This window comes from Cibotium barometz, chromosome 28 (assembly GCF_041138505.1).
Source record: "Cibotium barometz isolate CiBa-2024 chromosome 28, ASM4113850v1, whole genome shotgun sequence".
NCBI lineage: Eukaryota > Viridiplantae > Streptophyta > Polypodiopsida > Cyatheales > Cibotiaceae > Cibotium > Cibotium barometz.
In genome coordinates this window covers 30,559,610-30,581,389 of record NC_141073.1, presented here as the reverse complement: position 1 = coordinate 30,581,389, position 21,780 = coordinate 30,559,610, and the positions used below count along the sequence as shown (strand labels likewise).

The 21,780-nt window shown below is 43.2% G+C and overlaps 1 protein-coding gene across 1 annotated transcript; it reads left to right on the top strand.

Annotated features, from left to right (window-relative positions):
* The first annotated feature begins 3,202 nt into the window (after positions 1-3,202).
* LOC147622737 (BAG family molecular chaperone regulator 4-like) lies at positions 3,203-20,672 on the top strand. The gene is made up of 4 exons (XM_086822361.1): positions 3,203-3,677; positions 4,261-4,517; positions 4,998-5,144; positions 20,089-20,672. Exons 1-4 carry the CDS (start codon positions 3,461-3,463, stop codon positions 20,275-20,277), a joined length of 810 nt encoding a protein of 269 aa, XP_086678487.1. The 5' UTR covers positions 3,203-3,460; the 3' UTR covers positions 20,278-20,672.
* Positions 20,673-21,780: the final 1,108 nt, after the last annotated feature.

Sequence of the window (21,780 nt, the reverse complement as noted above, 5' to 3'; positions counted from 1 at the left end):
TATTGCTTACTATGATCGGTGCACCTTCTTCACAGGTGCAATGTATATTTGAATTTTTGCTGTTTACCTAATATGGTTGTACAATGTCTTTAATTTGGATAATGGAGCTCTATTCTAAAACCCTTTGTTTTTCACTAATGATTACATAGCACATAAGAGATAATTGCTGGTGGAATGCATTACTTGTACAGACTACATGCCATTATCTGATCTCATCAGAATGGTTCCACATCTGAACCTGTGGCTTATGTACTAAATAATCTGCTTGGCTTCATGATGTATGGTAAACCCTGGCTTACTACTTGGGCAGATAGGGTCTGAATACTAGTATGTTGTAGGTATTGTTAGCATAGTAGCTATGTATTAGGGACTTTATTTGCTTTCATCTCTTTGGGATAGATGTCCTCTGGACTTTCACTTCTAATGATTAATGGGTAATACATGTCCACAAGACATGGACCTAGATATTGCTTAGCAAAATCATGTAGAGGTATTTTTACCATGAGACTTATTTCTTTTGTTGACGTGAGGGTACCTTGCATATTGGATGGGGTTTGGGCATTTGTAGGTTGCTGTGTGCAGAGGATTAGAAGGTTTTTGATATGCTGTTTCACCAGAGTTATAGTGTCGCTGATGAGTCAAACTAAGCTCACACACTTTTGGTTTATTTGACTCATTTGATCTAAATTTCTTCACAAAAGAAGTGCATGAGAGAATTTTTACTCAATACCTTGAAGCACTGTAGTGTTTCATGTGATATGATTTGTGCCTATACCATTAACATATAACATAACATATCATATTGCATAATGCATAGTGTCTTGGTAGAAATGTACCTTACCATTTTACACTAACTAAAGGTCTATAATAACAAAATTGATGAACTACTCTACCCCATGAGTCAGAATTTCTCAAGTTTTGAAAAAGTTACCAATTTTTTCTCCCTTCCTTATGTGTATGTGTTTGTTTATTTTATAGCTCAGATGTCTTAGATGGGCCCCACAAAAAGGTTCATTAAATGTATCATAAATGTTGATTTATTAATATTTTAGAGCACATAGGGTATGGGGGAATTGTTGGATTGCCCCCACTTTTATTTTAATGCCCACACCAACTTAAAGACACCGACTTAAAGACACCAACACTTAAGGTGACATAGGGTATGGGGGAATTGTTGGATTGCCCCCACTTTTATTTTAATGCCCACACCGACTTAAAGACACCAACACTTAAGGTGACATCTTCTCATCAACTAGAAAAGTACACATGGGGATGTCCATGATTTGGGGATCTCAATATCTAAAATGGACCCTTTGACTTTTCAAAATTAGAGACCTCTAATTATTAAATTTTAAACACCAAAATGTTCGCATAAAAAGAATGCTTATATACATAGATATTAACTTTGATGAAAAAAGGTATAAATTGAAGTATTTTCAAAAAATTTCCATAAAGTCCATGTATAAGCCCATTTTAAGAGTAGGCGGATAACCTCTTATAGGTATATTAAATGTGAGCACACATAGGGGGTAAGACATGTATGCCTTTTCACCATAATGTTGAAATGTAAAAAATGACGACTGATCAAAATCTATACCTAAAAGCTCTCTTTATCACCGTTGTCATGTCTTCTTCTACCATTGAGATTCATGTGATGATAAGACTAAAAGTCTAGTCACACGAGAATTCCCAACCTTTGGGAATTAAGGTAACCATGTGAACTCGTGGTCTTCCCAAGTTGAACACCCAAAGTTGCTTTTTGATCTATTGAAGTTTTTGTGTTAATACTTGGTTACAAAATGCTCAAACCCTTTCTTTATTGTTAGTACTTGGATACAAAATTCTCAAACTCTTTCTTTCTATGTGTGTGTGTGTGTGTGTGTGTGTCTATAGACGTATGGAAAACACCATGTTGTTTTCATGTAGCTATGACTTTGCTTAAACTAGAGAAAACAAAGGAAATCATAAGGCTGCTTGTGCATATTGCAATATTTATAATGTTAACTATAAGCTCGAACTTGATGTCATTTAGTGAGATTAACTCATAAATTAACTACGGGTCTAGGTCTTGTAAATTTTACACCATAGGGGTACCCTCAGGAAACATTGAAGTATAATGTGGCCAAGGTTGGTTATAATTCTCATTGTGAGTTTTAAAGATAAGACACACATTTTTAGTTGTTTGCATACCTTTTCCCACACCTATATTAACACTCAAAGCTGCCATGTAAAAATGCAAAGCTAAATGACTGTAGACTAAGGGTTTATCTTTCTAAGAAAAACCCCCATATGGCTACTTATGGAGGGTAAGTCTGCCTAAAAAGTAGACCATCTCTTGTACACTAAAACAATGGCATGTTTTTTTGGGTGTTAATTGCAAGGTCCACATCAAAAACCATTACCAACATGAGTATTCGAACATGCAAAGCTATGTGAGCCGACCAAATTGGATTGTAAGAAAGCAACCAAATTGCTTAATGAAAACCCTAGTGGGTGCAAGACACTATAGGCCCAACAAATGAAGTATGCATCCAAGCTACTTGAGGTCACCATGCACTCTATATCCTGGATGGGCATAACTAGTCATTGAAGAATATGGGCTCACAAAAGGAGATTTCATTGAGGCTACTTGAGTCTTTCTAAAGCACCATCCATCCTTGACAACCATCCTAGTCTTTATCATGAGATGCACGAGAGAGAGAGAGAGAGAGAGAGAGAGTTTAGAATATCAACTTGGTCAAACTGCCAATGAATCAAGTAACACTAAGAGGCCATTCTCACTTGAACATACGGCTCTAATGCTCAAATTCATGAGATGTGACAAAAAAGACAAGTAGATGCACGTTCATGGTTCATACTAATCTTATGTTCGAGGGAGCTACGAAAGGGGTGGAGTAGCCAAAAAATGAGAGTATGTCTTCTTGTTTTGTAGCAAAGTAGCCAACGACCTCTAACCCCACTAGTTGCAACTACACTTGCAAAAAGGGAAGTTTGAGGTTTGGATGTTGGCAATACAACGAAATAAATAAGGTAATTTTAGCCAGGCTATTATGCTTTGCCGTATCTTAACAAGATATCTATAGCAAGAGAGATGCATTCTTGGAGCTTATGCTCACTAAGGGTGAATTGGGCGTGTTACTACCCCCATCTAGTGACCTATTTCTGTGCTTCAGAGGATGGTTCACATGAACCTCTTCTTTGGAGGAAAGGGTGATCCATTAAGGGTGTTTGATCCATTCGTTCATTGCTTTCCTTACCACGTGGAGCCGATGATGCCCCATGGGCCATCATGGTTTTTGACTCGAGCGAGTGTGTAAAAGCTAGATAAATCTAGAAGTCTTCAGAGAGTACACACTGTTACAGACCCATTCAGAGAAGACAACTGCTGATAGATCGCAGAGGGAGAGGGAGAGGGAGATAGAGACACAGAGAGAGAGAGAGAGAGAGAAAGGGAGAGGAAATGATGAATGCGAGAGGTGGAACAAGGTTTCAGAGCCATGTCCCAGCTGCGGCGGAATTAGATGCCCTCGACTGGGAGCTCAGGCCCGGGGGTATGCTCGTACAGAGAAGAGACCCTTCCTCTGATCCATCGCCAGCTTCAGGCCCCCTCCTCAAACTCAAAGTTTCCTATGGCCTGCGACAGCATGACATTACCATACCTTCAGAAGCCACATTCGGTAAACCCTATCCCTAACTGATAATGCTTGGCCCTCAAACCCTTATCCCAACCGATAATGGTTGATTGTCAACCCTAATCCTAACTGTGATTGGCAATGCTTGTTTTGGAACCGGCAACCCTGACCCTAACTAGAAATCCTGGTTTCTTAACCTCAACCCCAGTTCTGGTCCTAATTCTAACCCTAAAACAAACTGGTTATGACTAACGCTCTTGATTTGATCTTGCTTGGTTTTGAACACTATCCCTCATTGATGTAAAGTCCTTCCCTTAAACCAACCCTTGGTGACATGCTTGCTTGTCAACCCTAACCCTAATTGGGAACCTCCTAACTGTGTCATACTTGCTTCTTAACCCAAACTTTGACTGATCTCGATTGCTTGTAAACTCTATCGTCGCCCTAACTCAGATTGATCAGTTCTGCTTCTTACTCAGAACATTAATTCATTATGCTTGTTCTTGAACTCTCACTACTTACCATTCCTGCAACGTTATTGTTCTTGAACCGCAACCATAACAATCATGCTTGTTTCTCAACCTCTGTTTAGCTTTGGCCTCTGCTAATCCCCTCCTTGCGTTGGCAGGTGAGTTGAAGTGGATTCTGGCACCATTAACTGGTCTGCACCCACAAGAGCAACGGCTCCTTTTTCGGGGGAAAGAGAGGGAAGATGCAGATTACTTGCATATAGCTGGTGTTGATGACAAGTCCAAGATCAGTCTGGTGGAGGATCCCGCAAGCAAAGAGAAAAAATGGGAGGAAATGAGGCGGAATGAGAACACCGTGAGAGCGTGCCAAGCCATGGCACATATAAGAGAAGAGGTTGACAATCTTGCTGGACAGGTGAATGAATTACCTTTTCATATTTTCAAATGTCTTTCCTTTATTCGTGTAAGTTACAGACATTAATTTTCCCACACTTCTATATGGTTTGGAGGAGGAGTTTTTACATTCTATTGGAGAGACGGCAGGTCTTTCCCCTTCCACTACGGAAGTGGGGGTGTGTGTTCATGTGTTTGGAGGAGGGGTTAAATCTTGATCTCACAGGACACGGTAAATTTGGGAACATGAATTTGAAAATGTTTTGAATTGCCTTTTCATATTTTCAAATGTCTTCCCTTTATTTGTGTAAGTTGCATACATTAATTTCCCCACACTTTTATATGGTTTGGAGGAGTTGTTTTTACATTCTATCGGAGAGACGGCAGGTCTTTCCCCTTCCACTGTGGGCATGGGGGTGCGTGTTCATGTTCTGGGGGGAGGGGTTAGATCTTGATCTCTCAGGACATGAATTTGATTTGATTTGTTTTTTTTTGGGCACAGATTACCTCTTTGGAGGCAACAGTTAATAGAGGGAGCAGGGTTGCAGAGAACCAGTTTTCTATGCTGTCAGAATTGCTGATGAGGCAGCTACTGAAGTTGGATAGCATAGAGGCAGAAGGAGAGGCCAAAGTGCAAAGAAAAATTGAGGTTAAGTATTACTGATGTCAAGCTAATGGCTATAACTTAAGTGTATGACTCTTCTGTTAATAGGAGTAATGCAAGCTTTGGAACTCATGTTTTCTCTTTTTTGAGCTGACGAGTATCTGAATGGGCCACAGCATATGCTGAGGTGCCCTGGTATGATCACTGGATGGTGGTTTAGGGAGGCAACATGATTTACAGATGGCTTAGGATGATGGAAACACAGATTTCGTGGGTTATAAACCTGCGAAACGAGTCTGAAATCTTAAGAAACCTCCCCCCAAAAAAAGTTTGCCCTTTTTTTTTTTGGGGGCTTTCCCCCTCCCCCCAGAAAAAAAAAATCCTTCGCCTGTTTTGTGTGCTTGCTTTTCATCTCTCTCGTCCGATGACTGACTCATATAAGGCAAGATACCCCAAAGCATGCCAGACAGGACACCTAGATCCTGGAGGCATTGGAGAAGATGGGCACGATGCACCATATCAAGGCTTTGCAGAAATCCACGAAGCAGCATTACATCCAGCGGCTGCAAGCTCTAGCCTCCTCCATGATGGCAGAGAGGGTAAAGACGTGGACCAGGGTGGAGAAGGTCCTCCGAAGTCTTGCCTTTCCAGATGCTCTGTGCACTCCTCTAGTGTGTTGAGCTCAGACTCAAGCAATGACCCATAGAGTTTGGGCAATGTGTGACCAATCATGATAGTCCGGTAATTATTGGGATCCATGGGGTCTCTGGCTTTATGGATGGGGGCGACAGTGTGGGATGACCAGGTGGGTGGAAAGCCTTTCGAAAGAGCTCGGTTAAACATATAAGCCAGGAAGAGTATCAGACTGTCTCCCGCATGGGAGGTGTTCAGCCACAAGGCCCTCATGATCCTGAGATCTGCCATTTTCGAGCTTGCAATGGCTTTGATCACCATATCGGAGGTGATTAAGGTGGATTTGGTGGGGTCTGGCTGTGTAGGATGTGGGAGGGGAGGCTGATTAGGTGCCTGGTAGAGGAATTTTGCATAGGAAAGCCATGTTTGAGCGCAGTGATGGGGGTGGGTGGGCGGATACTCCTTGAGTATTCTCCAAGCTTCCTCACAGTTCTCGCTGAAGAAGAGTTGGTGTAATTCATCCCAAGTGTGCTTGTTTCTTGTGACGAGTAAGATATTGGTAAATCTGTTGACCGTCTTGCTCTTGGATTTGACCAGTAGCTTGCTTACGTTTGAGACGGTCAGGTGTGGTGTGACATTCGTCATCATAGTGGCAATTCTGAGGCATGGTGCCTATGGGGGTTTAGTGGTGGATCGTATATTATGTCACATGTACCCATGCATTGAGGTGCCATGTGACACATTGGCTCATCATTAATGCTACATTTGTACAGCATTAATACCTTTTTAGGATTATTTGTCGTATGCTGTGACCCCATTGTGAGCCCTAGTCTAGGGACATGTTAGGCATGAGCTATGGAGGTCTTTCCAAGCCTTAGGTGTTAAGAGTCTATCACTTAACCCACTTGGAGAACAATCGGTTCATATAGGTCATCTTAGCATAGGCACACCATAGTAAGCATGTAGAAGCATTGGTAGCAAGGCTGTAGGCCAGCCTGGGTGCCTTGCACTTGGCAGCCCAAAGGCCGCCAAAAGGAGGCCAACTAAGGGCCACCAAGTCTAGCACAGCCATAGAAGTCCACAAGGGACCTGTCGGCCAGCAGCAGGGGCACAACCCAGTGCCACACGTGTGAAGCGATGATATGTAAGGCTACATATATTACTGTTTTCAGCAGTCATGAGCATATAAATGCAGGCCGACAGCAGTATGAGAAACCAACCAGCATGTAGGGAAACATATATAAGCAAATCCTCAGTCCCTTGCATAAATCATCTTATTCTCTTATAGATTCAGCAGTAAACAAGTGCAGAAGTATGTGTGCTCAAGTTCTAGGCTTGTGCATACATAATCTCAGCCAAGCACACCAGGCGACTGCAGCTTTGGGGCCATATAAAATGGCCCCACAACCCCTTGCTACTTTGTATCTTGTATTGTGTTGTATTCCGGGATCTTCTTGTGTATATAGAGCAGAGTTACACGCCTCTATCTCTCTCCTTCTCTTGTGCTGTTTTTCTGCACTGTTCTTGCTCTAGTGTTTCCAGATTTTTGTCATCATCTCCGCTGCGTATTCTGACAGCCAAGTGTCCCTAAGGTGTGTCACCTTTACACATCATTGCTTACATAAGATCCTTATAAGGGGATGTTCGCGCACATTAATGAACCTACATACGAGCGGCTGTTCACACACAAAAGAGCCACTTTATTTAAACCTAAGCTTACACACACTAGAGTGTAACCGGTTTATTTCCACATTAATCACTATTAATATTTGACAAATTTTGTGAATGCCGTTCAGCTATTGCTCTCTTTGAATTTAGTACCTCGAGTGGTATTTGATGATGAGTGGGAGGGCGAGGCTGAGGGCGGATGAAAGCTCTAATCCGTGCCTATGGCACAGCGAAGGGACATCAATTCATTGTCCTTTTTGATATGGGTAGCTCTGAGGACGCTTTCTCTCCGCTGTTGGCTACTAAGATGGGTTACCTACTAACTTGTTGAGAAACTCTAGTTGTGAACGAGTACTGTCACCATTTGGCCACCCAAATGGTCCACCCTTGCTTTCTCACTATGTGTATGCATTGGACTGGTGCCCATGGCTGTTGGTTTATGCTTATGCATGGGATTGACACTTGTCATGTGATACTGTGGACATGATCTTCCGTTGGGACTTGATGTGTCATTTCTCGAATGTCATGTTTGGGATTAGATGTTCTGCTGGGACTCGTGCCTGTGAAACTACACAAGCTAGGTGTGAATGTGTCACATGCACACCCATGCCATGGCTTAATCTTCAGCAGGAACATTCTTAATCCTATGAGACCAAAAAAGTTACAACAATTGGTGGATCTGATACAATGTCTGTGTAAGAAAAGCTAAAACAACTAAACAACTAATTGAAACTGAAACAACTATGAGGAAAAATAAGGTACTAGGAGCTCCTAATGGATAACATCTGGGAAGGAAAACTCCAGCAACAAAGGTAAGCATGATATACATCACTATCCAAAGATGTCTCTCATCGGTCGATGGCGGATATCCTCAATGTCCTCCATGGTGAGTACTCTGACTGGACGTCTCCCATGCCGTGCTATTATGGTCCTGATCCTATGTCGTAGTCTCCGCTGGTGTCGGGATGGGCCTCTCATCTTGGGGCACCTGGACCGCCCCAGCTCTATAGCCCGATCAATTAGTGTACCTCTGGTGCGGCTATACTGTGGGGCTAGCTGCAATGCCTGCTGGCCTGACTGCTCAATCTCTGGTTGAAAGAAATCTGTAATCTGCCTCTATAGGTGTCTCTCCCTCTCTGTTCCCCTCCCTCTCAAGAGACCCTCTCTATGCCTACGCAGCTCCAGCAAGTATAATTTGAGGCATCTTTGATCCTCGTATCTCATGACTTTGGAAAGTGGTCCGAAACCCTCTCTGAACAAATAGGCAGTGAAAACGGCCTCGTATCTTATAATATATTGGACAGTGACATATGTAATGTAACTCTGTCTCTGGCTCCATCTAGCACAACTAACAAATCCTGGCCTCAGCTTCTGGTACTCCTTTGAATTTGCCAGTCTCAATCTCTAGTTGGTGTGAGGATGTGCGCATCTGACCAATAGCACACCGTACCCCATGAGAAAGATGAGTATCCATGTAGCTGGGTCTAATCACAAACCCATCCTCCGTGAGCTGGAGAAGATGATCTCTATAGAAAGCCATCTTCGTATCAAGCTTGTGTGTCGGCTGTATCCATGTCTGTCATGTGCATCCGTTCATCCCAATGCTCATAGACATGTATATTCTCATTAGCAAATATATGGGTAGATTTAGGGGCAGATTTAGAGCAGATTTTGCAGCCCTACAAGCTCCCGGAAGTGCCCAAAACATAGCCCAATGGTTGGGACACCTTTTGGACATAGTTTGGACACAAAATATGACTGTTTGGACAATGTTTTGTGGGAAAAATAGGCAAAACCGACTTGATTACGAATTCATTCCTTTTTCCTATAAATAGGATCATTAGGCATTCATTAGAATGATCATTCAAAGATCAAGAGGATCCATTTGTCAGAGTCTGCAAGGCAGCAAGGACACAGTGCTGGATCAACAGGAGCTTCTCTTGTTCGATTACAAGTAGAGGGTTGCAAGGATCTTTGGTATGCATCATGAAGCTGTGAATCAGCAAGATCATTGTATATATAGCATGTTTTGGCAATATACAGTAGATTAGGTCTCTCTCTCCCTCTCTTTTGTGTCTTTGCTAAACATAGGATTAGCGTTATCTTCTTTGCTTAGCGTTAATCATGAACACGCTTCCGCAACGCATGTTACATTGGTATCAGAGCTTAGGTCATCCTAGGATAGTTCTTAGCTTATATTTGGTGCATGCTGAATTAGGGTTTTTGAAATTAGGGTTTGCGTTTTAGGGTTTACGAGCAAAATTAGGGTTTGCGTTTTTGCGTTAAATCTGCGTTTTTGCTTTAACTTTTTGCTCATTTTCAGCATAGTATAGTGCTAGAAAGTCTAGTTTTCAGCCTAGCATGATCCTACGGAGTTTAGAAAGCATATAGAACTCTAGAGTTAGGGTTTTTTGGGCTGATTACAACAGAAAAAATAGAAAAATAATATCATGAGTTCAGAGGCAATGGACGATGACTCTCTCACGACTTTGCAGAGTCGTCGGAGACAGGAAGATGAACGATACAAAAGGGAACAAGAACGCTATGCTCAGTATGAACAAATCATCGTTGGGGCCAGGTTTAGGCAACAACTCATAGAAGAGCTTCAAGAAGAGATGCGTCAAGACCCACTTCTATACGAGCAAAGATGGACACAACTCAAGGAGACATGGGCACAATTCATGGCAGCATCAACAAAGGCCAAGAAGGAATCACCTAGGGTTGTAAAGTAGCCCATGACCGAGAGCGTTTACCCAACGAAAAGAGAGCTTCTAAGACGAGTTCTCGGGAGACGTGATCACAGAAAGACTTACATCAAGGAGTCACGGTAGATACACCAAAGGGTCATACATTCAAGATATGAAGCAATAGTGTCCAAAGAATAGAGAACCGGCGATCGTTTCATCTCCTCCGGCTGCTCCTCCTCTTTGGCTCTCAGGCGGTTGCATCTCTTCAGGCTACGCTTCCTCCACGCCTCTTCCTCTACAGGCTGCAGCCAGGCGGCTGTGCTCTGCAGCCAGGCTGCTCCTTTTGCCCTGCAGGCGGCTGCGCCAGCCAGGTGTTACATCTCCAATAGGCGCTGCTCCCTCTGTCCAGCAGGCTGCGCCATATCCACCTCCTCTCCTGACGGCTGCTCCCTCTGTCCAACAGGCGCTGCTCCCTCTGTCCAGTAGGCTGCGCCATCTCCACAAGCAGACAGCTGCGCATACTCTCTACAGGCGGCTGTACCTCTTCTTCCCATACAGGCGGCTGCTCTTCTTCCCATACAGGCGGCTGTGTCCTGCTCAGCAGTTGGCTGTGCTCCTTTGCAGGTGGATTGCGCCTCCCTTCCATAGGCGGCATCACCCTTCTTGAGGTGGCTACACCTTCTCCACAGGCAGCTACTTCTCATCCTCCTCGACAGGCTGTTGTGTCTTGGTGTCCACCACTAGTAGTTGCATACAGACACCTCGGGTATTGGTCTTCTTTCTGCGAACTACAAGTAAGGGTATTCGTATGACTTGTATTCTTGTGTTTGCCTGCTTGACGTGTCACTTACTGAGCGGGGACGCCTGCCAGTGAGTCCTGAAGTTTGCTCTGTCTTCTGACGAGTTTTGTTGCGTGTGAACAGGTGGTAAGTGTATTGCACTTGTTGGTTTAATAGTTTTATTTCTAACCTTTCATTTTATAAGGTTGTAAGTTCACATTTCATTTAAAAGTGGGCACCCATTAGGGGTACCCACATATGGGCCAAGGTGGGGAGCCACACTTAACCCTTTGTGTGTGTGGGGGTGGGTGCATGGTCACCTACCCACACCACACCATGAAGCTGGCCGCCCCCATGCAAACGTGGGGAGCCGGCCAGCTGTGGTCGTTTATCTCCCCCTCCAACATCTACAAAAGAGAGCGACCACCCTTCGTAAAGAACAGAGAACCGGCGATCGTTTCATCTCCTCCGGCTGATTCTCCTCGTTGGCTCTCAGGCGGCTGCATCTCTTCAGGCTACGCTTCTTCCACGCCTCTTCCTCTGCAGCCAGGCGGCTGTGCTCTGCAGCCAGGCTGCTCCTTCTGCCTTGCAGGTGGCTGCAGCCAGGTGTTACATCTCCAACAGGCGCTGCTCCCTCTGTCCAGCAGGCTGCGCCATCTCCACCTCCTCTCCTGACGGCTGTTCCCTCTGTCCAGCAGGCGTTGCTCCCTCTGTCCAGTAGGCTGCGCCATCTCCACAAGCAGACAGCTGCGCATACTCTCTACAGGCGGCTGTACCTCTTTTCCATCGGCGGCTGCTCTTCTTCCCATACAGGCGGCTGTGTCCTGCTCAGCAGTTGGCTGTGCTCCTTTGCAGGCGGATTGCGCCTCCCTTCCATAGGCGGCATCACCCTTCTTCAGGTGGCTACACCTTCTCCACAGGCAGCTACTTCTCATCCTCCTCGACAGGCTGCTGTGTCTTGGTGTCCACCACTAGTAGTTGCACACAGACACCTCGGGTATTGGTCTTCTTTCTGCGAACTACAAGTAAATGAATTCAGATTTAAGTAAAGAACTTTGTTGTAAATTTGATAAAGGATTCTCTCTACGGCTAACACCCGTTTGGTGCCGGGTAGTCCAAGATTTTGGAGAACCACGGTCCAAAGGTGCCGAGATCGGGAGAGCCAGGCGTTAGTATGGGAGCGCCTGTTTGTGCGTGGTCTTGAAACACCAGTGGGGCGCTCTCCGCGGAGTTCAGTGAAGGCACAGGACCGTAGAGACTGGACCACTCAAGTGGTCGCTCTCCTTCGAACATCTACTTGGAGCCTTTTGTTTGGTACCGTATTCATTTGTACATGGACATCATCTGGTTCATTGAACCCATGGAGCATTGTATTTGTTAAATACTCCCAATAATATATCATATATTGAGGGGGGGGTCGGCCCGTTCCGGCCCCAGTGCTGGTGTCCATCTATTTCATTTCAATTTTCAGTTGTTATTAAGTTGTCCATTTCAAATTGTGATATTAAGTTGTGCTATTATGTGTGTGGGTGTCCAACGGAGTCTATTCCCACTTGACGGATAGGTTTCATCCATCTTCTTTTGTGTCTCTGTGATCACCTCCACCCATGAAGATGTCTTCTCTCTATGTTGCTCCTCCTCCTCTCGAATGATCCCCATTTGTTCCTTGATGGTATTCAGCTCTTCAATAAAGGAGGGCTGAAATTTTCCATCCTCAAGCTTGCCTTGTGAAGTGGCTTCCAACTCCTTTTTGAGGGCTGAGATTTCAGCCGCTTGACTTTTAGCATGCAATTTGGTCTCCACTAGTGGCTTGCCTTGTGAAGTGGCTTCCAACTCCTTTTTGAGGGCTGAGATTTCAGCCGCTTGACTTTTAGCATGCAATTTGGCCTCCACTAGTTCCTCCTTTAAGGCTTAAATCTCAGCCTCTTGCCTGGATGTTCTCTTTTCGAGCTCTTGGATTTTGTTAAATCCCTTCTCGAGTTTGGAGAGGCGGTTTATGATTGTGGTAACAGAAGAGTCGACCATCTTCTTGTTTTCTTTGATAATTGTGCTGAGCTTGTCCTCCACCTTCACGAGCTCCTCTTTAACTCTGGTCTTGGCCATGACTTTTTGCAGTACTTCCCACAGCCAATGGATTGGAAATTAATCCATGACACCTACGCGCAGCGCGAAACAGCAGCAGAGGGGAGGGGGGGCAAGCCATGTAGAGAAAAGAGAAGAGATTCAGCAGAGAGAGAGTTATGTTGCTGCCTTGGGGGCGTGAGGAAGGGTGGCTGGGAAGAGGGGGGCAGAGAGGCGGGCGAACAACGAAGAGAGAGATAGGGCGGCAGAAGCGAACAGAGGGGAGGAAGGGTGGGTGGGAAGAGGGGGGCAGAGAGGCGGGCGAATAGCGAAGAGAGAGATAGGGCGGCACAAGCGAACAGAGGGGAGGAAGGGTGGGTGGGAAGAGGGGGGCAGACAGGCGGGTGAACAGCGAAGAGAGAGAGGGGGCGGCGAAAGCGAACAGAGGGGAGGAAGGGGGGGCGGGGGGACAGAGAGGTGGGCGAACAGCGGAGAGAGAGAGAGAGAGAGAGAGAGAGAGAGAGAGAGAGAGAGAGAGAGAGAGAGGGTGGCGGACGCGAACAGAGGGAGAGAGGGGGAGCGGGGGGGCGGCGTGCAGGGGCGAACAGTGGAGAGAGAGAGAGAGAGAGAGAGAGAGAGAGAGAGAGGGAGGACGGCGGAAGCAAACAGAGGGAGAGAGGGCGGGAGCAAGGGCGAACAACGAGCCGGGAGAGAGGGCGGGCGAGCAGGAGCGAAAAGCCATCATTAGGGCAGTCTGTAACGGTGGTAGACATAGTAGTTAGGAAACGCTTTTCCTATAGATGAAACTTGGAAACATTTTTGAAACGTTTCCTTGTAGGAAATGCGTTTTTTGCCACTTGTCTGTAACAAGTGTGAGGCCACTTGTCTAAATTTGATCCACTTTCTGACAAGTGTGAGATCACTTGTCTCACTTTGATCCACTTTCTTGCCACATGTTCCAATCTAAGAGATGGGTCCTTCCATAAACTTTATCTCTAAAAATATCCCAATTGGTAGCCCATTTGTCATAGGTACTTTGGCAACTCTTGGTATATGCTCAATTCCAGACGTAATAACGCGAATAGAATTTCCATTGGAGTCGGGCCAAAAATAGCAACTCTCCTAAATTTTAGGAGTGTGATTCTTTGTATTGTAGGATAATCTCCCATTCCCAAAGCTTGTACTTTCCAAATATTTAGACAGCTTGGAGTCCACTAGATCCCTTTCATACTGGGAAAATGTCCAGGTTGGTGACATCCTTCCCAGCTTCTTAAAAGTTGTTTGCAACTTTAAGCTTCAAGCCATATATTCAAGATATAATCATGTCCCATCAAGTGGTCGAGATGAGACAGTCTCAAAAATCCAATATAATTGAAGAATACATGTCCCAAAATAAATGGGCAAGACTAAATAAGTCTCCATAATACCAATATCAAAATCATGTCCCAAAATAAATGGACAAGAATTTCATGGAAGATATGCTAGACACACAGGCACAAGAGCCAATTGTGTCTCAATCACCAATATCGATGAGATAATCATATGCTAAAGAAAATCACCAACCAGGTGCTAAGACATTTAAATAAGTGCCATGCACAAGAAACTAGTGCCTCACACAAAAACATGTGATATGCACACAAACTGTTGCTACTCTAGATCACAAACCCTAGTGATAGAAAAGCTGGTTCTCAATAGTTCATATCATAGGTATATCTTGGTTTTCCTAGTTTATAGGTGTTTTGGCCAAATGAGAAACCATAGATATAATCCATAAGATCCATGTCACCCTATAGTCCAGTAACAAACAAGCTCAAGGCACACAAACATGTGCCAATCCACATGACCCTTGGTGTATACATAAGTCTCCTGCCAACCAGGTATCATGTCCACTTTACTGCGTGCACTCCATGTTGGTACTCTGGCCACGCACCTTGAATTAGAGGTGGGCTTAAGTAACAAGATAAAACAATCACGCGTAGGCATAGATAGCCAGCTTGGTGTTCCATAAGCATTTCTGCCACACATAGTTTATAGGCATTTCGGCCACCAATAGTTTGTAGGCATTTTGGTCACCAACTCACACTACCCTCTCCAGTGTCCGTGTTCCCTTCCATCTGCTCTCTGTTGTTCCACCCATACATGGTAGAAACAATCTTCAAGAGAGCACGTAAGATAAGAGAACACTACACAGGGTATGTTGTGCTTGACACTACCCTATGAAGTGCCCATATTCCCTTCCATCTGCTCTCTATTGTTCCACCCACACATGGTAGAAACAATCTTCATAGTAAATAGCAAAAGCATCAACTTTGCAAACTCAAAGTATACTTAGCTTTCTTTGACAGGTCGGTCATGAAGCCAAAAGAAATATCTCCTCACCATATCCTTAAGATATATCGAGATATATCTCCATATAGCTTGTCTGTAAGCTTAATAATATAATCCACAATACATGTGAAGTTCCTGATTTACTTGATTGTACCTGCTACAAATTGTACCGGTTGTATCTGGATTGTACTCACCGTACCAGGTGCTCTCATATTTTTCTCATTTGTGTAAATTTGAAATTTGTTAATTTAAATTCAGAGAATGCTTTGAGTTGTGTAGTGCAGGAGTATGGCATGTATATGCTGACCATGTTCAAGAAATTCTTTCTGGTGTGGCTAGTATATTTCCTTGTGTGGTGTTGTTAGCCGTGCTCTGAGAGCTTCTGAGAGCTAGTGAAGATTTGACTCACCAGGGAATTTGGGAGAAAAGCATCATTGGGGAGAACTAGGCCACGTTTCCTCCGCGGTGTACTCCTTGGCCTGCGTTAGTATGGGTGTGCTTATTGGTGCACGGTCCTAGAAGACCAATGAAAGGCAGGTGTCCACCCAGTGAAGGTGGGAATGAGCCTGTGATTTGAGGCTACTCCGACCAACACCTCTTCATCGACTTGAATCAGTTTTATTTGGTTTTCACTCCCTTGTGGAGAAATCTAGCCTGTTAAGCCCGTGACACTTGTACAAATATAAAACATAGATACAAAGGTGATGTACCTCAGGCAACCTTTCTTTGCTCCATACTTGGATCTTTTTCCTTAGGAACTTCTTGCGGTTCTCCCACCTCGGCGACTAGTCGACCATGCTATTGATCTCCTTCGTGGCAGTGCTTCACCTACTCGTGCTCCATATCGAGTTTCTTTTACGGAATCTCATGAGATACAGCGATAACTTATTGAACTTCGGGAGAAAGGACATATTCGACCAAGCAAAGCCCTTTTGGAGCTTTCGTACTTTTAGTGAAAAAGAAGGATAGGCCTATGCGTCTTTGCATCGACTATCGTGCCCTTAATAAGTTGACTATCAAGAATAAGTATCCTCTTTCGCACATTGATGAATTGTTTGATCAATTGCTTCATGCAAAGGTCTTCTCCAAAATTGATCTTAAGTTTGGATATTATCAGTTTCGCATTCGCGAAGGTGATGAATATAAGACAGCTTTTCGCACAAAAATATGGTCAGTACGAGTACCTGGTCATGCCATTCGGGTTAACCAATGCCCTTGCAACATTTATGAGTCTGATGAATGATCTTTTTCGTCCTTTTCTGGACAAGTTCGTCATTATCTATCGTGACGACATCTTGGTGTACAGTTGTAATATGGAAGAACACAAGACACATCTTAAGATCGTTTTCCAGGTGCTTCGTGACAATGCTCTTTACATTAATCTAGGCAAAATTGAATTCTTCAAGATATCCTTGGAGTACCTTGGACATGTTGTTTTAGCAGACCGTATTTCTGTGGATCCGAAGAAAATACAGGTTATTGTCAATTAGCCAACTCCCACAAACATCCATGATGTTCGTTCTTTCTTGGAACTTGCCAACTTCTATCACACAAAGGTTCATCGATTTTCCGAAATAGCTGCTTCTCTCACTGAACTTCTAAACTCTGATCCTGCATTCAAGTGGACTGAAGCCGCAACACAAGCTTTTGAAAATTTAAAGACAGTTTTGACAACAACTCGTGTCATGGCTATTCTTGACCCTACTCTCCCCTTTGATGTTTATACGGATGCTTTTGATATTGCCACTGGTGCCATCTTGATGCAACAAGGACGTGCTATTGCGTTTGACAGTCATAAGCATTCTGCAATTCAAGTAAGATACCCAGTATATGACAAGGGGTTTTTGGCTATTGTTCATGCCTATAGTGCATGGAAACATTATCTCCTTGGTGCGGATTCAGTGGTGAAAACAGATCATCATTCTTTGAAATACATCTTCACGCAGCCAGTTATAAATGCTAGGAAGCGCGTTGGATCGAATTCTTAGCCAATTTTCATATGACAATTGAGTATGTTCTTGGTCTTACCAACGTGGTTGCGGATGTCCTCAGTTGTATGCCGCCGGCTTCAGTCTTGGCTATGGATATATCTCAAAGTTTCAAGGATCGTTATTCAAAGGAACGTGATTTTGGAAATGCATTTCGAATTCTCAATTCTCAGAAAGCAACTCCTTCCGAATTAAAGATTTATGGAGCATATACAATAGTGGATGGTTTATTATATTATCAAGATGGTATTTGTGTACCTCATGATACTCATGTTCGAAGAGTATTGGTGACAGAACATCACGAGGCCACTTATGCTGCACACCCAGGCATCAACAAGACATATCGTCTTTTGACAGCTACATACTATTGGCCTCAAATGAAGCAAGATGTTATTTAGTTTGTTACAGCATGTCTTTCGTATCAACGTATGAAAGCTAGCATACAAGTTCCAGCTGGTCTTCTTCAATACTTTCAGTTCCCAATGAACGGTGGGAAAGTATTAGTCTGGATTTTATCACTTCATTGCCACGTTCTTCTAAAGGCAATACACAGATTCTTGTGGTGGTTGACAGATTTTCTAAAATGGCATGTCTCATTCCGTGCAAGAAAGCAACCGAGGCTTCGGATATTGCAGTACTGTTCATACAATATATCTTCAAACTTCATGGATTGCCAAAATCTATAGTTTTTGATCGAGATCCAAAGTTTACAGGACATTTTTGGACTTCAATATTCAAGTTTGGTATAAATTTACTCTTTAGCTCTACTTATCATCCACAAACAGATGGACAAACGGAACGAGTTAATCAGATTCTAGAAGAAATGCTGCGTCATTATGTTCAGTCTCGATTAGCTTCATGGGAAGAATATTTACCTTTGGTGGAATTTGCTTATAATAATTTTTATCATTCAACTATTGGAATGACATGTTTTCAAGTAGCTTATGGCCATACTTCCCTTGTTCCTGCCAACTTTGTTCTTCAACATAAAGTGGCTTAAGCAGACCAACTCATTCAAGAGATGCAAGATATTCTATTACAGATTAAGGATAAGATGGTTAGCATCCAAGAGTAATATCAACGCACAGCTAATAAGTGTCGTCGTCACATTGAATTTCAAGAAGGAAACTTGGTATTATTATATATTGCTCCTCATCGATACAAGACAGTGAAATCAGTTCTCCCAAAGCTTCGCCCAAGATATTATGGACCCTTTCGTATTATAAGGAAGAACTTATCTCTCAGTTATAAGTTGGAGTTACCACCTTCTTGGGGTAGAATTCATCCAACCTTCCATATTTCTTGGCTCAAGAAGTTTGTGGACGGTGATTTTCTAGTTTTAGATGTTTTGGATTATGTTCCAGAAATCGAAGATAAACACACTCTTAATTCCAGAGACAATTCTTGATGTTAGACAGAAAGAAACAAGACATAAGCTCACTATAGAATTTTTGGTTAAATGGAGAGATCTTGATGATTCCGACTCTACTTGGCAAAGTGATGAAGACTTTCAGGAATATCCAGAACTTCTTCGGGAATTCTTTCAAAGACAACCCTTATTTTAAGTGGGAGGGAATGTCACGATTGTGACTAACTCTCTTAATCTCTCCTTAATTACTCCTTAGTCTCTCATTAACTGAAAGGACACCTGTGAAGGGTCACACCCTTACACATGGGTCACTATAAAAGGACATGTCTATTCATTAAAAGACACACCCCTAAGTCCAAAGGACATAACCATTGATTCAAGAGCCACACCCCTTCCCAGGGATGTGCCTCTTCATTTGTACCCTTTCGGCCTCTTTTTAAGAATGGCTCCTGTCTCAATGCAATCACTGAGTCTTTTCTTGCAATATTTGTCTTATGTTTATTAATTAAGTCTTAATCATGTTAATAAAGCTATAAAAGCTTTACATCCCTCATCAGATCTGGCTGTCTTGCAGCTTGCTTACGGGAGGGGGCCCTTACGTGGGTAGATTGGGACCCAATTTGGTCTCTACAGCTCTGTCCTGTGAATAAAGATTAAAGTGGATTGCTTGGTGCTCAGTAACATAAAGGTATAAAGAGGGCCTTGCTGTGCGTCACACGATCATACCAGTTGCATGTTACATAGTATGTGGGATGGTGGCTATGGAGGATGTGTATGATGGTGGGAAGTTGAGAGCTGAGGGTGGCTAGGGGTGCTGAGGGGTCCATACAGTAGATGTGGCTGGAGTGGATGTCATCACTGTCATGATGCAAGTGGATTTGAGAGAGAGAGAGAGAGAGAGAGAGAGATTTTATTATTGTGAACCAAAGACCCAATGGGTCTATGAGACCAAAAATATGGTACATATTATCGATGCATAAACTAAAGTTATAGAGCATAGATACAAAAAAAGACCTTCATGTCTCGGGTCCAGGATGCACTTTAGCTCGGGTATGCCGGCTGTGATCTGTCTGTCCCCTTTGGTGGGGCCAAAGAAGTCTATGATGGATGTTGGGTGGTATCCTGCAGATCTCGTGTTCCTGTCTGTAGACTCAGCTGCGATGGCGCAGTTCTAGCAAGTACAGGCGCAAGCATCACTGATCTCTGTTGTGCGATTGCCCTCCTCAGTGTCTACCTCACAACCGGCCATAATCTGCATATCTACTCCCATGGCATGGGATGATCGATTTTGTTGTCATAAGATTATGTCATTGGGGTAGGGTGCCTTGGACATTTGGTCACCTGCATGAGTGACAAGCAGCATTTTGAAACTTTTCTATAGAAGTCGGGGTTCTTTTGTTGTTTGTGGAGGTGTGGTTTTTTTGCGGCAGGGGACCTTGGAGAGAGAGAGATTTTGACGAAGTAAGTGTTCTGCAGGTACGAAGAATTCAAGGCCTCACTGATAGGGTGGATAGTTTAAAGGTCCAGAACAATAATCCTCTCCGTACGAATGCTGTTGTGGTGACAACTCAGTGGGAAACCTTTGACACAGGTGTTGGTAGTCTCTCTGCACCTCCACCTTCAGCGTCATCAAATACGTCTGTGAATTGGGAGCATTTCGACTAGAGCTTATGGTCTGGTTTGAGTGTTATTTATGGTTTACACCATACGAGTGGTGTTTAGCTTTTCAATTCATGGCAACTGTCCAGATCTGCGACATGGGGCAAGTAGGGTTACTTCTCAGAAACATCTCATTTGTGTGCATTATTACCATTGACTTCTGTGTGATTCATTCTGTCTATCCCAGCAATATCTCAAGACCATCGTAGCATATGTTATCATTATATAATTTCTTGCGTCTTTTCTGAGCCATTGGGCTTTGTAACACTCGACATCTTTGTAATTGATACCATCAGAATCACGCACAATTATTTCTATTGCTGATACAGTCTTTGTGGAGGTGGATGCTTATTCACAACCACAGCTTGTAATATATTAATTAATTCGGCCTGATTAGGTTTGAGCTCTGCATTATTAAAGCTCAGCAATTGAGTCTACCCACTCTTATACCAAAACCCACACACAGGCCCTAAGATTCCATTGCCCCACCCTACCTCTCCCTTAGTGCATGTGTGTGTGATATTCTACACTAGGGGAGACAGCAGTTTCGTTCATCCGTGCAACCAAAAATCTGCTTTCATGACCTTGGCTTGCTTTCACTTCATCTATGCTCCCGACTTCAGGGAGTAGCTGATGGTTGATGTGCTTTTCTTGATAGTGTCTACTCTCATTAACCACAAGCTATTCCCTTTTCTATCTGGTCAAAGAAGAGGCAAAGGGCCAAGGGGATCGACGTTTGCCTTTTTTTTCAAAATTGAATTTTCTCATCTCATCTCATTTCTATTAGAGATGTCTTTTTTTAACCTAATGATTTCCTTGAGAGAAAAAAATAGGGGTTTCTCTCTTAAAAGACGAATTTCATGATGGAAAAGGAGAGCTATCTTTTCTTATGTAATGATTTCTTCGAGAGAAATAATAGAGGTTTCCTTTCAAAAGACTAGTTTCATGATGAAAACTTCAACGTGTAGGAGTGTCTTTTTTTTTTCTCATTGTAAAGAAAAAACAAATGATGTTATATGTAAGATGCATTTATTTAAGAGTGAGCAAGTCTCACCACGTATCTCCACCCATTAAAATTTAATCTAAATAAAAATTATATGTATATATAAAAATTTATTCACACACACACATACATATATATGTATGTATGTATATATGTCTAAATATAATAAAATGTAATATATATAGATATAAATTTATTTATATTTATAAATACATAAATATATGTTTATATAGGTATATGTGTCTAAATATAATAAAACATAGCATGTGTGTGTGTGTGTGTGTGTGTGTGTGTGTGTGTGTGTGGGTGGAAGAGAGATTTTGTGTGTGTACATGGAGGGAGGAGAGAGTGCGATTGCATTAGTACACGTGCGGGTGTGTACATGTATGTGTGTGCGTGTGAGAGAGAGAGAGAGAGAGAGAGAGAGAGAGAGAGACATTACATGTAAGGTACATTTATTTTAAAGTGAGGACATGTCACCACTCAAACCCACCCATTGAAAATAA